Source organism: Heterodontus francisci, chromosome 7, assembly GCF_036365525.1.
Source record: "Heterodontus francisci isolate sHetFra1 chromosome 7, sHetFra1.hap1, whole genome shotgun sequence".
NCBI classification, from domain to species: domain Eukaryota; kingdom Metazoa; phylum Chordata; class Chondrichthyes; order Heterodontiformes; family Heterodontidae; genus Heterodontus; species Heterodontus francisci.
The window spans coordinates 134,567,871-134,583,522 of NC_090377.1; the positions used below are offsets into that span (position 1 = coordinate 134,567,871).

General features: G+C 47.9%; 1 protein-coding gene across 6 annotated transcripts in view; it reads left to right on the plus strand.

Moving 5' to 3' along the window:
• pcnt (pericentrin) overlaps positions 1 to 15,652 on the plus strand; it is a 402,447-nt gene that overhangs the window by 34,270 nt on the left and 352,525 nt on the right. For all 6 annotated transcript variants that reach the window (XM_068036205.1, XM_068036207.1, XM_068036208.1 and 3 more), the window contains exon 3: positions 10,593 to 10,643. In XM_068036205.1, coding sequence (XP_067892306.1) covers positions 10,593 to 10,643 — 51 coding nt within the window. The remainder of the gene's footprint in view (positions 1 to 10,592; positions 10,644 to 15,652) is intronic.

Here is a 15,652-nt window from a genome sequence, read left to right on the forward strand (position 1 = left end):
CCTCCACAGCACAGCGGCGCAGTGGTTAGCACTGCAGCCTCACAGCTCCAGCGACCTGGGTTCAATTCTGGGTACTGCCTGTGCGGAGTTTGCAAGTTCTCCCTGTGACTGCGTGGGTTTTCGCCGGGTGATCCGGTTTCCTCCCACAGCCAAAGACTTGCAGGTTGATAAGTAAATTGGCCATTCTAAATTGCCCCCAGTATAGGTAGGTGGTGGGGAATTGAGGGAAGGTGGGGATGTGGTAGGAATATGGGATTAATGTAGGATTAGTATAAATGGGTGGTTGATGGTCGGCACAGACTCGGTGGGCCGAAGGGCCTGTTTCAGTGCTGTATCTCTACATAAATAAATAAATAAAAATAAATGCAGAGATTAGCCAAGCATCTAACAAAGCTAGAATGGATTTGATGGGAGTCTTCAACTTTCATAGAGATTGGGATAAGCAGACTTGCACATGTCTGAAAGGTAATAAATTTCGAGAGGAGAGTTTTCTGCAACAATATGTCTTAAAGCCAACAAGGGTTATGCCGTATTAGATTTAGTAATGATCAATGAGACAGATTTAGTTAACAACCTAATGGTGTGTGAACATTTATCAAATAGGGGTCAGAACAAAGAGATATTGATAGATTGTGAATGGGCAAAACTGTGGCAAATAGATTTCAACCTTTGGACTTAAAAAGGATAGAACAGGGTACTTTCTAAATGGTGAAAAGCTAGATGCAGGTGGAGGTCCAAAGAGACTTGGGAGTCCATCTACATAGATCATTAAAATGTCATGACCAGGTATAGAAAATAATCAAAAAGGCTAATGGGATGCTGGCCTTTATATTGAGGACTAGAATATAAGGAGATGGAAGCTATGCTTTAGCTATACAAAGCCCTAGTTAGACCACACCTAGGGACCCGAGAGCACCGCATCTTAGGAAGGATATATTAGCCTGGAAGGGAGTACCAGTAGGTTTACCAGAATGATATCTGAACTCCTAAGGCTTTAATTGCAAGGGGAGGTTACACAAATTAGGGTTGTCATAGAGTCATGGAGTCGTACAGCATAGAAACATGCCCTTCGGCCCACCGCGTCCATGCCAACCATAATGTCTATCTATACTAAACCCACCTGCCTGTATTAATTCCATATCCCTCTATGCCTTGCTCATTCAAGTACCTGTCCAGATGCCTCTTAAATGTTGCTACTGTTCCTGCCTCCACCACCTCCTTAGGCGGCTCATTCCAGATACCCACTGTGTGAAAACTTTACTCCTTTGATCCCCTTTAAACCTCCTCCCTCTCACCTTAAACCCTCCAGTTTTAGTCACCCCTACCATGGGAAACAGACTTTGGCTATCTACCCTATCTATGCCTCTCATAATTTTATATACCTGTGTCATGTTCCCCCTCAGCCTCCTTCGCTGCAGGGAGAACAGACCCAGCCTATCCAATCTCTGTTTATAACTCAAGCCGTCCAAACCAGGCAACATCCTTGTGAATCTTTTCTGCACCCTCTCTAGCTTAATCACATCTTTCTTGTAGTGCGGCGACCAGAACTGCACACAGTACTCCAAATGCGGCCTAACCAGCGTTATGTACAACTGTAACATGAAGTCCCAACTCTTGTACTCAGTGCCTCAGCCGATGAAGGCAAGCATGCCATACGCCTTCTTCACCCCCTTGTCTACCTGTGTTGCCACTTTCAGGGAACTATGTACTTGCACCCCAAGGTCCCTCTGCTCAACAACACTCCCTAGGGCCCTGCCATTCACTGTATATGTCCTGCCCTGGTTTAACTTCCCAAAATGCATCACTTCACACTTGTCTGCGTTAAATTCCATTTGCCAATCCCTTGCCCACTTTATCGATATCCTGTTGTTACCTTCTTCACTGTCCACTATACCACCAATTTTGGTGTCATACAAAGAACAAAGAAAATTACAGCACAGGAACAGGCCCTTCGGCCCTCCAAGCCTGCGCCGATCCAGATCCTCTATCTAAACATGTCGCCTATTTTCTAAGGGTCTGTATCTCTTTTCTTCCTGCCCATTCATGTATCTGTCCAGATACATCTTAAAAGACGCCATCGTGCCCGCATCTACCACCTCCGCTGGCAACGCGTTCCAGGCACCCACCATCCTCTGCGTAAAGAACTTTCCACGCATATCCCCCCTAAACTTTTCCCCTTTCACTTTGAACTCGTGTCCTCTAGTAATTGAATCCCCCACTCTGGGAAAAAGCCTCTTGCTATCCACCCTGTCTATACCTCTCATGATTTTGTACACCTCAATCAGGTCCCCCCTCAACCTCCGTCTTTCTAATGAAAATAATCCTAATCTACTCAACCTCTCTTCATAGCTAGCGCCCTCCATACCAGGCAACATCCTGGTGAACCTCCTCTGCACCCTCTCCAAAGCATCCACATCCTTTTGGTAATGTGGCGACCAGAACTGCACGCAGTATTCCAAATGTGGCAGAACCAAAGTCCTATACAACTGTAACATGACCTGCCAACTCTTGTACTCAATACCCCGTCCGATGAAGGAAAGCATGCCGTATGCCTTCTTGACCACTCTATTTACCTGCGTTGCCACCTTCAGGGAACAGTGGACCTGAACACCCAAATCTCTCTGGACATCAATTTTCCCCAGGACTTTTCCATTTACTGTATAGTTCACTCTTGAATTGGATCTTCCAAAATGTATCACCTCGCATTTGCCCTGATTGAACTCCATCTGCCATTTCTCTGCCCAACTCTCCAATCTATCTATATTCTGCTGTATTCTCTGACAGTCCCCTTCACTATCTGCTACTCCACCAATCTTAGTGTCGTCTGCAAACTTACTAATCATGCCCCTTACATTCACATCCAAGTCATTAATATATATGACAAACAATAGAGGGCCCAGCACTGATCCCCGTGGCACACCACTGGTCACCAGCCTCCAATCTGAAAAACAACCCTCCACTACCACCCTCTGCCTCATATCACCAAGCCAATTTTGTATCCAATTTGCTAGCTCACCCTGGTTCCCATGTGTTCGAACCTTCTGGACCAGCCTACCATGCGGGACCTTGTCAAAGGCCTTGCTAAAGTCCATGTAGACAATGTCCATCGCCCTGCCCTCGTCAATCCTCTTGGTCACCTCCTCGAAAAACTCAATCAAATTCGTGAGACATCATTTCCCACGCACAAAGCCATGCTGACTATCCCTAATCAGACCATGCCTTTCCAAATGCATATAAATCCTGTCTCTCAGAATCCCTTCCAATAACTTTCCCACCACCGGCCTGTAGTTCCTTGCCTTATCCCTGCTGCCCTTCTTGAATAAAGACACAACATTAGCTGTCCTCCAGTCTTCCGGTACCGCACCTGTGGCTAACGATGATACAAAAATATCTGCCAGGGCCCCAGCAATCTCCTCCCTTGCTTCCCATAGCATCCTAGGATACACCTGGACAGGCCTTGGGGATTTATCCACCTTAATGCGCTACAAAACATCCAACACCTCCTCCTTTGTAATGTTGATACGCTCCAGGATATCGGTGTTCCCTCCCTTGAGCTCACTAGCTTCCATCACCTTCTCCATGGTAAATACAGACGAGAAGTATTCATTTAGGACCTCGCCCATTTCCCGTGGCTCCACTCATAGATTACCACACTGACCCTTAAGGGGACCTACTTTCTCCCTAGCTACCCTTTTACTCTTAATATACTTATAGAATCTTTTAGGATTCTCCTTTATCTTATCTGCCAGGGAAATCTCATGGTCTCTTTTCGCCCTCCTAATTTCCTTCTTAAGTGCAGTCCTACATCCCCTATACTCCTCGAGGGACTCGCTTGATCCCAGCTGCCTTTCCCTGACATGCCTCCTTCTTTGTCCTGACCAGACCCTCAATATCCCTCGTCAACCAAGGTTCCCTAAACTTGCCAGCCTTGCCCTTCCATCTAACAGGAACATGCCGGCCCTGAACTCTTCCTATCTCACTTTTAAAAGCCTCCCACTTGCCAGACGTCCCTTTACCTGTAAACAGCCTCCCCCATTCAACATTTGAGAGTTCCTATCTGATGCCATCGAAATTAACCTTCCCCCAATTTAGGACTTCAACTTGAGGCCCAGTCCTATCCTTTTCCATAACTATCTTGAAGCTAATAGAGTTATGGTCACTGGTCCCAAAGTGTTCCCCCACTGACACATCTACCACCTGCCCATCCTCATTTCCTAAGAGGAGGTCGAGTGTAGCCCCTTCTCTAGTAGGGCCATCCACATACTGCTTCAGAAAACTATCCTGGACACGCTTAACAAATTCTTCCCCATCTGATTCCTTAGCACTAAGGCAGTCCCAGTCAATATTAGGGAAGTTAAAATCACCTACTATTACAACCCTATAATTCCTACACCGATCTGTGATTTCCCTACATATATGCTCCTCCAATTCCCTCTGACTATTGGGGGGCCTATAGTATAATCCCATCAAAGTGATCACCCCTTTCTTATTTCTAAGTTCTACCCATATGGCCACGCGCTGGACATTCCCCCCCCCGGGATATCCTCTCTAAGTACTGCTGTGATGTCCTCCCTAATCAATAGTGCAACTCCCCCTCCTCTTACCCCCACCTCTGTCACGCCGGAAACATCAGTACCCCAGAACATTGAGCTGCCAGTCCTGCCCATCCCTCACCACGTTTCCGTAATAGTTGTAATATCTCAATCCCATGTACCGATCCATGCTCTGAGTTCATCCGCCTTACCTGTCAGGCTTCTTGCATTAAAGGAGATACAGTTTAGCCTACCAGACCTTCCACGCTCCCTGTCCTGCGCCTGCCTGGCCTGCCTGCTGGACTTGCTTGCTTTAACCTCTACGTTTGCCTCAACTATCTCATCGGAGATGTATTCCTTGGAAATTAGAAGGTTAAGGGGTGGTTTGATCAGTTTTCAAGATATTCAGGGGATCAGATAGGGTTGATGTAGAGAAACTATTTCTGCTGGTTGTGGAGTCTAGGATTAGGGGGCATATTGTAAAAGTTGGAGCCAGTCAATTCAGAGCCCCCTCTGAGCTCGTTTTGTCCATGAGATCCACCTCCTGCTCCTTTGACCTTATTCCCACTAAACTGCTGACCACCCAACCACCTCTTGGTTTCCATGTTAACCGATATTGTTAGCTGTTTTCTCTCTTCAGATGTTGTCTCTCTCTTTTTAAAAATCTGCTGTCAGTGCCACTTTTCAAAAAACAACACTTGACTCCACCATCCCTGCAAACGATCACCCATCTCCAAACTCCCTTTCATCTCCAAAGTCTTGAGTGTGTTGGCACTTCACAAATCCATGCCCATCTTTCCTGGAATACCAGGTTTTGAATCCCACCAATCAGGTTTCTTCTGCTGCCACAGTACCAAAATTGCTCTTATTAAAGTCACAAATGACATCCTATGTGACTGTGACAAATGTAAACTTTCCCTCCTCATCCTTCTTGACTGGCAACAGACTTTGACACAGTTGACCACACCATCCTCCACCACGTCTCCCCATTGGGTGGAACTGCTCTCATCTGGTTCCATTCTTATCTATCTGATTGTAGCCAGCGAATAATTTGCAATGGCTTCTCTTGCCACTGGTGCCACCCAAGGATCTATCCTTCACCCCCTCCTATTTCTCATCTGCATGTTGCTTCCTGGCAGCATCATCTGAAAGCAAAGCATTAGTTTGCACCTGTAAGCTGATGACACCTAGCTCTACCTCGCCACCACCCCTCTCAATTCTCCACTGTTGCTAAGTAATCAGACTGCTTATCTGAAATCCAGTACTGTATGAGCAGAAGTTTCTCCAATTAAATATTGGGAAGACTGAAGCCATTGTTTTTGGCCTCTGCTCCAAACTCCGTTCCCTAGCTACCAACTCCGTCCCTCTCCCTGGCAACAGTCTGAGAGTAAACCGGTCTGTTTGCTGTCTTGGTGTCATATTTGATCCTTGCGACATTTTATTTCATTAAAGGCGCTTTCTAAATATAAGTTGTTGTTTGAGTGAAACTGGAAAATACATTTTCACATGCATGGTGGTAGAAGTTTGGAACTCTCTTCCGCAAATGGCAATTGATACACGATCACTTGTAAATTTTCAGTATGAGATTGATGAATTTTATTTTGTTAACCAAAGGTATTGAGGGCTATGGGGCAAAGGTGGTTATATGGAGTTAGTTTGCAGGTAGCCATGTAGAATGGTGGAACAGGCTCGAGTGGCTAAATGGCTTACTCCTGTTTCTATGTCTTTGATACTAGATTAATTCCAGCACAGCTTCCTGTCCAGTACTGGTATCTGTGTATTTGCCTGTAAAATTTATTTTCATTTATTTACTTTTTTACTTTTAAAGGTACAAATTTAAGGCAGCAGTTGAACAAATCTTGTCATTCTATGATTTCAGTACTGGTTACAGCTCCAAATTTTCCATGCTCTGAGTGAGAATCTGCACTTATTTGGGCAGAACAGTATTGTCCTGGTTGACTGGTAAAATATTTTGTTGACTCTGAGATAGTTTAAAATGTTGTTGTTGCTAATGAGCATTTACGACAGATTAGGCTTAGCTAAAGGGACTTGAGCCATATATCTGGGGAATGAAAGAAAGTAAGACTTGCATTTATGTAGCAATTTTCATGACCACTGGATATTTCAAAGTGCTTCACAGCCAAGTACTTTTGAAGCGTGGTCACTGTTAAAATATAGGGAACAAGCAACCAATTTGCGCACACAAACTCCCACAAACAACAATGTGATTATGATCAGATTATTTTTTTTTGTGAGATGTAGATTGAGATAAATATTGGCCAGGGCAATTGGGGTAACTCCCCTGCTCTTCTTCAAAATCGTGGCATGCGATGTTTTACTTCACCTGCGAGGGTAGAAGGGCGTTGTTTTTTTTATTCATTCATGGGATGTGGTCATCACTGACTACGCTAGCATTTATTGTCCATCCCTAATTTCCCTTGAGAAGGTGGTGGTGAGCTGCCTCCTTGAACCGCTGCAGTCCATGTGAGATAGGTACACCCACAGTGCTGTTAGGAAGGGAGTTCCAGGATTTTGACCCAGCGACAGTGAAGGAACGGCGATATAGTTCCAAGTCAGGATGGTGTATGACTTGGACGGGAACTTGCAGGTGCATCTGCTGCTCTTGTCCTTCGAGATGGTAGAGATCGCGGGTTTGGAAGGTGCTGTTCAAGGAGCCTTGGTGCGTTGCTGCAGTGCATCATGTAGATGGTACACACTGCTGCCACTGTGCGTCGGTGGTGGAGAGAGTGAATGTTTGTGGATGGTGTGCCAATCAAGCAGTCTGCTTTGTCCTGGATGGTGTTGAGCTTCTTGAGTGTTATTGGAGCTGCACCCATCCAGGCAAGTGGAGAGTATTCCATCACACACCTGACTTGTGCCTTGTAGATGGTGGACAGGCTTTGGGGAGTCAGGAGGTGAGTTACTCGCCACAGGATTCCTAGCCTCCGACCTGCTCTTGTAGCCACGGTATTTATATGGCTACTCCAGTTCAGTTTCAGGTCAATGGTAGCCCCTAGGATGTTGTTAGTGGGGGATTCAGCGATGGAAATGCCATTGAGTTTCAAGGGGAGATGGTTAGATTCTCACTTGTTGGAGATGGTCATTGCCTGGCACTTGTGTGGCGCGAATGTTACTTGCCACTTATCAGCCCCAGCCTGGATATTGTCCAGGTCTTGCTGCATTTCTACACAGACTGCTTCAATATTTGAGGAGTCGCGAATGGTGCTGAACATTGTGCAGTCATCAGCGAACATCCCCACTTCTGACCTTATGATTGAAGGAAGGTCATTGATGAAGCAGCTGAAGATGGTTGAGCCGAGGACACTACTCTGAGGAACTCCTGCAGTGATGTCCTGGAGCTCAGATGATTGACCTCCAACAACCACAGCCATCTTCCTTTGCGCTAGGTATGACTCTAACCAGCAGAGAGTTTTCCCCCTGATTCCCATTGACTCCAGTTTTGCTAGGGCTCCTTGATGTCAAGGGCAGTCACTCTCACCTCACCTCTTGAGTTCAGCTCTTTTGTCCATGTTTGAACCAAGGCTGTAATGAAGTCAGGTGCTGAGTGGCCCTGTCGGAACCCAAACTGGGTATCACTGAGCAGGTTATTGCTAAGCAAGTGCTGCTTGATGGCACTGTTGATGACATCTTCCATCATTTTGCTGATGATTGAGAGTAGACTGATGGGGCAGTAATTGGCCAAGTTGGACTTGTCCTGCTTTTTGTGTACGGGACAAATCTGGGCAATTTTCTACATTGCCGGGTAGATGCCAGTGTTGTAGCTGTACTGGAGCAGCTTGGCTAGGGGTGCGGCAAGTTCTGGAGCACAGGTCTTCAGTACTATTGCCAGAATATTGTCAGGACCCATAGCCTTTGCAGTATCCATTGCCTTCAATCGTTTCTTGATATCACGTGGAGTGAATCGAATTGGCTGAAAACTGGCATCTGTGATGCTGGGGACTTCAGGAGGGGGCCAAGATGGATCATCAACTTGGCACTTCTGGCTGAAGATTGTTGCAAATGCTTCTGCCTTATCTTTCGCACTGATGTGCTGGGCTCCCCCATCATTGAGGATGGGGATATTTGTGGAGCCATCTCCTCCAGTTAGTTGTTTAATCGTCCACCATCATTCACGGCTGGATGTGGCAGGACTGCAGTGCTTAGATCTGATCCATTGGTTATGGGATCGCTTGGCTCTGTCTATTGCATGCTGCTTCTGCAGTTTGGCATGCAAATAGTCCTGGGTTGTAGCTTCACCAGGTTGACGCTTCATTTTGAGGTATGCCTGGTGCTGTTCCTGGCATGCCCTCCTGCACTCTTCATTGAATCGGGGTTGGTCTCCTGGTTTGATGGTAATAGTAGAGTGGGGGATATGCCGGGCCATGAGGTTACAGATTGTGGTTGAGTATAATTCTGCTGCTGCTGATGGCCCACAGCGCCTCATGGATGCCCAGTTTTGGATTGCTAGATCTGTTCGAAATCTATCCCATTTAGCACGGTGATTGTGCCACACAACACGATGGACGGTATCCTCAATGTGAAGGTGGGACTTCATCTCCACAAGGACTGTGCGGGTGGTCACTCCTACCTATACAGTCATGGACAGAAGCATCTGCGGCAGGCAGATTGGGGAGGACAAGGTCAAGTATGTTTTTCCCTCGTGTTGGTTTCCCCCACCACCTGCCGCAGACCCAGTCTAGCAGCTATGTCCTTTAGTACTCGGCCAGCTCGGTCAGTAGTGGTGCTACCGAGCCACTCTTGGTGATGGACATTGAAGTCCCCCACCCAGAGTACATTTTGTGCCCTTGCCACCCTCAGTGCTTCCTCCAAGTGGTGTTCAACATGGAGGAGTACTGAGTCATCAGCTGAAGGAGGGCGGTAGGTGGTAATCAGTAGGAGGTTACCTTGTCCATATTTGACCTGATGCCGTGAGACTTCATGGGGTCGGGAGTCGATGTTGAGGGTTCACTACAGTAGACCACTGTCCTGCCACTTCTGCTGGGTCTGTCCTGCCGGTGGGACAGGCCATATCGAGGGATGGTGATTGCAGTGTCTGGGACATTGTCTGTCAGGTATGATTCCGTGAGTATGACTATGTCAGGCTGTTGCTTGACTAGTCTGTGGGACAGCTCTCCCAACTTTGGCACAAGCCCCCAGATGTTAGTAAGGAGGACTTTGCAGGGTTGACAGGGCTGAGTTTGCCGTTGTCATTTCCGGTGCCTAGGTCGATGCCGGGTGGTCTGTCCGGTTTCATTCCTTTTTATTGACTTCGTAGCAGTTTGGTATAACTGAGTGGGTTGCTAGGCCATTTCAGAGGGCATGTAAGAATTAACTGCATTGCTGTCAGTCTGGAGTCACATGTAGGCCAGACCAGGTAAGGACAGCAGATTTCCTACCCTAAAGGACATTAGTGAACCAGATGAGTTTGCAAGTTCTCCGTGATCACGTGGGTTTCCGCCGGATGCTCCGGTTTCCTCCCACAGCCAAAGACTTGCAGGTTGATAGGTAAATTGGCCATTGTAAATTGCCCCTAGTGTAGGTAGGTGATAGGAGAATGGTGGGGATGTGGTAGGGAATATGGGATTAATGTAGGATTAGTATAAATGGGTGGTTGTTGGTCGGCACAGACTCAGTGGGCTGAAGGGCCTGTTTCAGTGCTGTATCTCTCTATGACTCAATTTGCTATTTCTTTTCCAGAACTTAGGTTTTCTTTGCTTTTTTATTTTGCACAGTGCTTTTTTACTCTTCAGTTCTCTTTTTGAATGCCTCAGTTAAATCTGCCTCCACCACGCTCTCAGGCAGTGCATTCCAGATCTTAACCACTCGCTGTGTTTAAAAAAAAAAAGTTTTTCCTCATGTTACGTTTGCTTCATTGCTGTTGATTCCTTTTTCTTCAATACTATTTTGAAGAGTGATTGTTAAAATTTGACGTTCTGAGTTCTTGGCGCAAACTCCCTTTGGTCATTTCTCCATTATTCTGGAAGAATTAGAAATTATGCTTATGGTGAGTTTCCTGAATATTATCTTTCTTTAAGTGTTTGTCATCCTTGCTTTCCTCAGGCTGATGGTGAACTGTCAAACACAAGTGCAGTGGAGAACTTCACACTTGAGGTGAGCTGATGATCTAAAAGCTATACTTTTCTGCCTGATGTAGAACATATTTTTATATAGCTGTTCGGCTGCTGTATTCAGAAATCAGTATTGTATTTTAAAATCTCTAACACTCAGTCCCACATTTCCTGTGCTATTGCTTTGTATTTGCCTCTTCAAGTCACATACCGCAAAAAGTAATTAGTTATGTGAAACACTTCGAGATGTTTCAACATAAAAATGCAAGATTTTTTTTGCATGTGGTATTTTGCTGTAGAAGGCTCTCTTTTCCATTGCTTAATCTCTCGGTTATGTCTGTACACATATGTGCCCATGCAGAAATTTGTGAATTCACAAGTGAGTCCTGATTTTGCATGATATTAACCCTATCCTGAAATAATCCAGGAGCCTGATAAAGTAGTTTCCAACCTCGTAGTCCGGCAACACTCTGCTTCTTTCTTGAACAGAGGCCCAACCAGTCCCCATCCACCATCACCGTCCTCTGCCTGGCTGAACTTGTTCTCACATTGAACAACTTCTCCTTCAACTCCACTCAGTTCCTTCAAGTAAAAGGTGTTGCTATGGGTACCCGCATGGGTCCTAGTTATGCCTGTCTTTTTGTGGGATATGTCAAACATTCCTTGTTCCAGACCTACTCCGGCCCCCTCCCCCAACTCTTTTTCCGGTACATTGATGACTGTATTGGTGCCGTTTCCTGCTCCCATCCCGAACTGGAAAACTTTATCAACTTTGCTTCTAATTTCCACCCTTCTCTCACCTTGACATGGTCCACCTCCGATACTCACTTCCCTTCCTCGACTTCTCTTTCTCCATGGATAGGCTGTTCACTAATATTCATTACAAGTCCACTGACTCCCACAGCTACCTCGACTACACTTCCTCAGTCCCTGCCTTCTGTAAGGACTCCGTTCCATTCTCTAAGTTTCTCCGTCTCCGCCGCATCTGCTCTAATGATGTAACCTTCCACGATAGCGCTTCTGATATGACTTCCTTTTTCCTCAACGGAGGATTCCCCCCCACTATGTTTGTTTGACAGGGCCCTCGACTATGTCCAGCCCATTTCCCGCACCTCTACCCTCACCCCTTCCCCCCGAGGGTGCCCCTTGTCCTCACTTTCCACCCCACCAGCCTCCACATCCAAAGGATCATCCTCCGCCATTCCCGCAACATCCAGCGTGATGTCACTACCAAACTCATCTTCCCCTGTCAGCATTCTGAAGAGATCGTTCCCTCCGTGACACCCTTGTCCACTCCTCACAGGACGCCCTTACAGGACGATATAGATGGGCTGGTAAGATGGGCAGAGCTGTGGCAAATGGAATTTAATCCTGATAAGTGTGAGGTGATGCATTATGGGAGGACTAACAAGGCAAGGGAATATACAATGGATGGTAGGACCCTAGGAAGGTCAGAAGGGTGTACTTGGGTGTACTTGTCCATAGATCACTGAAGGCAGCAGCACAGGTAGATAAGGTGGTTAGGAAGGCATATGTGATGCTTGCCTTTATTAGCCGAGGCATAGAATAAAAGAGCAGGGAGGTTATGATGGAGCTGTATAAAATGCTGGTTAGGCCACAGCTGGAGTACTGTGTACAGTTCTGGTCACCACACTATAGGAAGGATGTGATTGCACTGGAGAGGGTGCAGAGGAGATTAACCAGGATGTTTATTAGTCTTTTATTTTATTCGAGATACAGCACTGAAACAGGCCCTTCAGCCCACCGAGTCTGTGCCGACCAACAACCACCCATTTATATTAGACCGCAATTGTTGACAACGCGATCGGTAGATGGCGCTGTTTTGGCACATGCGCAGATACAGCATGTGCCACGAAAACGTCACAGCTTGCGACTGTTGCAGCTGCCAGGACTAAAGATGGCGCTGCTCAAAAAATCACAGCGATGAAACCTGACAAACACGTGGCAGAATAAAATGGCCGGAGTGAGAGAGTGGAGCGGGCCGGGGAGATCAGCGCGGGGGCCGGGGAGATCAGCGCGGGGGCCGGGGAGATCAGCGCGGGGGCCGGGGAGAGCAGCGCGGGGAGACCAGCGGTAGCGGTGCCGGGGAAGGAGGGCGGGGGGGAGAAAGAGGGAGAGGGAGGGGGGAGAAAGAGGGAGGTGGGGAGGGAGAGGGAGGGGGGGGAGAAAGGGGGAGGGGGGTGAAAGAGGGAGAGGTAAGGGAGGGGGGAGGGAGAGGGGGGGAGAAAGAGGGAGAGGGAGGGGGGGAGAAAGAGGGGGGAGAAATGGAGAGGGGAGAAAGGGGGAGGGGGGTGAAAGAGGGAGAGGTAAGGAAGGGAGAGGGGAGAGGGAGGGGGGGGAGAAAGAGGGAGAGGGGAGAGAGAGGGAGGGGGGAGGGAGAGGGAGGGGTAAGGAAGGGGAGAGGGGGAGAGGGAGGAAGGGGAGAGAGTGGGGGGATGGACGAGAACGGAAGAGGAGTGCCTTTTTCTGTGCATGTGCCATAAACACAACAGCAAAAGACTTACTGGCCAGTCCCTGGACCCGGTGACACCAAGGTCTTCGCACGCTCGTTCCCCGCGGCTCTCTACGGCCTCTCGCTTCCGGCCCTCTCCATTCAGCCGTTCCCTCCAGCTGCGGATGCCCAATCCAGTTGCTTTCTCCCCTACCCAGTTGCTTTCTCTACTTCTGCTCAGTACTTCAGGCATTGCAACTGTTTGGTCCCTGCATTTTGCATGCTCCCTCTCCCCACCCCTCCCCGCACTCCCCACCCCTCCCCCTCTTCACCCACCCCTCCCTCTACCCCCCTACCATAGTTGAATATCTGAAGTGCAGTTGCAAAGTCGGGGAAATAGCATGCAAAACAAAACCTCAACAATTCTGGGTTTAATTATTGAAAAGTTTTATTAAGTTCATTAAGTATCCGAGGAACTGCTGTGCATGGATACATGAGTGTTGTGTCCAGCATTCCCGTTAGACAGACAGGCCGAGTCTCTGCTATGCACAGCTAAAGAGATTGTTCCTGGAGAGCCTTGTGGTGAATGAACGCTTGGCTCTCTATTCCACTGCTGTATTGTCCATGTGAAGAAGGCAAAGTCACAAGAGACTGAGCTCAGTCTATTCTTGGTGAATGTTCCCCAAGCGCATCCCAATGTGCATTCCCAATTCATCCATAAATGCAATGTTCCTTTCCACATCGTGATGAGCTCCGCAGCATGATCCAGTTGCCTTCGTTGCTTGAATGCTGACCTTAAGTCTCAAGGATTGTTTTCTCCACGGCATGTTTTACATGAAAAGAAATAAAGCAAATCAGAGTCAGAGCTTGCCTCCCTCCATCCACTGAAATTACTGTTGCGCACACCTTTTTAAGTTCTGCAGTGAAGGCACCAATTGATAACGTCGCCAATGAAGCACTTATTACCCACCTCAGATGCAGGAATCAGCACATCCTTGCGTCCTCTCCCGCACTGCCTCCTTTGCTGGAATGCCGTCCTTAAGTGTCAAGGATGGTTTTCTCAAGGGCACGTTTTACATGAAAGAAAATAAGGAAAGAACATCAGTGTCAGAGCTTCCCTCCCTCCAATGGAATTACTGTTGAGCATGCTTTGTGTTCTGCGGCAAAGGCATGTACTGATAACACCGCCAATGAATCACTTAGTACCCACCTCAGCTGTAGGAGGCAGGATGATGTTATTGCCCCTATCTCGTGATGGTTCAATGCTGCTCTCAGGGAAAACATGAATGATGTGAGGGTGCTGGAAAAGAAGCACATTTCTTTTGGGCTATGAACATAAAGCTGTCCATTTAGCCCAGCAGTTCCCTGCTAGTGGTTATGTTACTCGTGCATCTTCCCATCCATTCCCATTTAATCCTGCCTACTACTATCACCAGTTGTGTTCACAGCAAGAGCATTCACATTTCTGCTACCACTGGACACGGCATGCTTGTTTCTTTTTGTGCTCAGTCTCTTCTTGCTGAATGTTCCCCAAGTGCTTGACCCCTTTGGACGCCCTCTCTGCTTGACAGGCAGCAACTGGCAATTGCGGAGTCTCACAAGGCTCTGCATGGTTGTTTCAACGTCGGATGGGGAAACAGGTGGCTGTGTGTCCATGAGCACTGCTCTGATGGGTGTAGGAGCAGGCAACTGTGTGCCCATGTGCACTGCCCTGATGGGTGTAGGAGCAGGTAACTGTGTGTCCATGTGCACTGCCCTGATGGGTGTAGGAGCAGGCAACTGTGTGCCCATGTGCACTGCCCTGATGGGTGTAGGAGCAGGCAACTGTGTGCCCATGTGCACTGCCCTGATGGGTGTAGGAGCAGGTAATTGTGTGTCCATGTGCACTGCCCTGATGGGTGTAGGAGCAGGTAACTGTGTGCCCATGTGCACTGCCCTGATGGATGTAGGAGCAGGTAACTGTGTGTCCATGTGCACTGCCCTGATGGATGTAGGAGCAGGTAACTGTGTGTCCATGAGCACTGCTCTGATGGGTGTAGGAACAGGTGACTGTGTAACGGAGCAGCAAGGAGAGGGTACCGCAGGTAGGGGAAGAGGAGATTTGAACAGGCAGGCATATGTATGGTCCATCAGATCATTAGGCCAGGGAGTGAGACGCTCAGGATCCAGGGTTTGTGACACGTGACTGATGTCCAGCGCGCGGCCACCTCCATCCGAAGGTGCTTCCGGGCAATTGTTGGGCATAGTAAATGGCTCCATCTCATCAGCCAGTCCTTGCTGCCAGCGGAGAGTCTGTTTCCGCAGCCAGTCCAGTCTCCTCATGAATGCTGCCGTTCCACTCTGCAGAACGGCCTGTTGTAGCTGGTACAATTGATCTGAAAGCAAGCGGTATTTTTCATTGTGGCTGAGGGGCCTTGGCTGTTCCTCTGTAATCACAATGGCAGCAGCCATGCCTGTCGTCGTTGGTGTCTGAGATGCACGCCAGCGGCAATTGGGGGCGAGCCTGTCCAAAGGCAGACCCAGATGCCTCTGCACAACAACAGCATGTTTGCAGGGCAACAAAGTCTGAATGGAGAAGATGCAGCTGCAGGTAGCCTGGC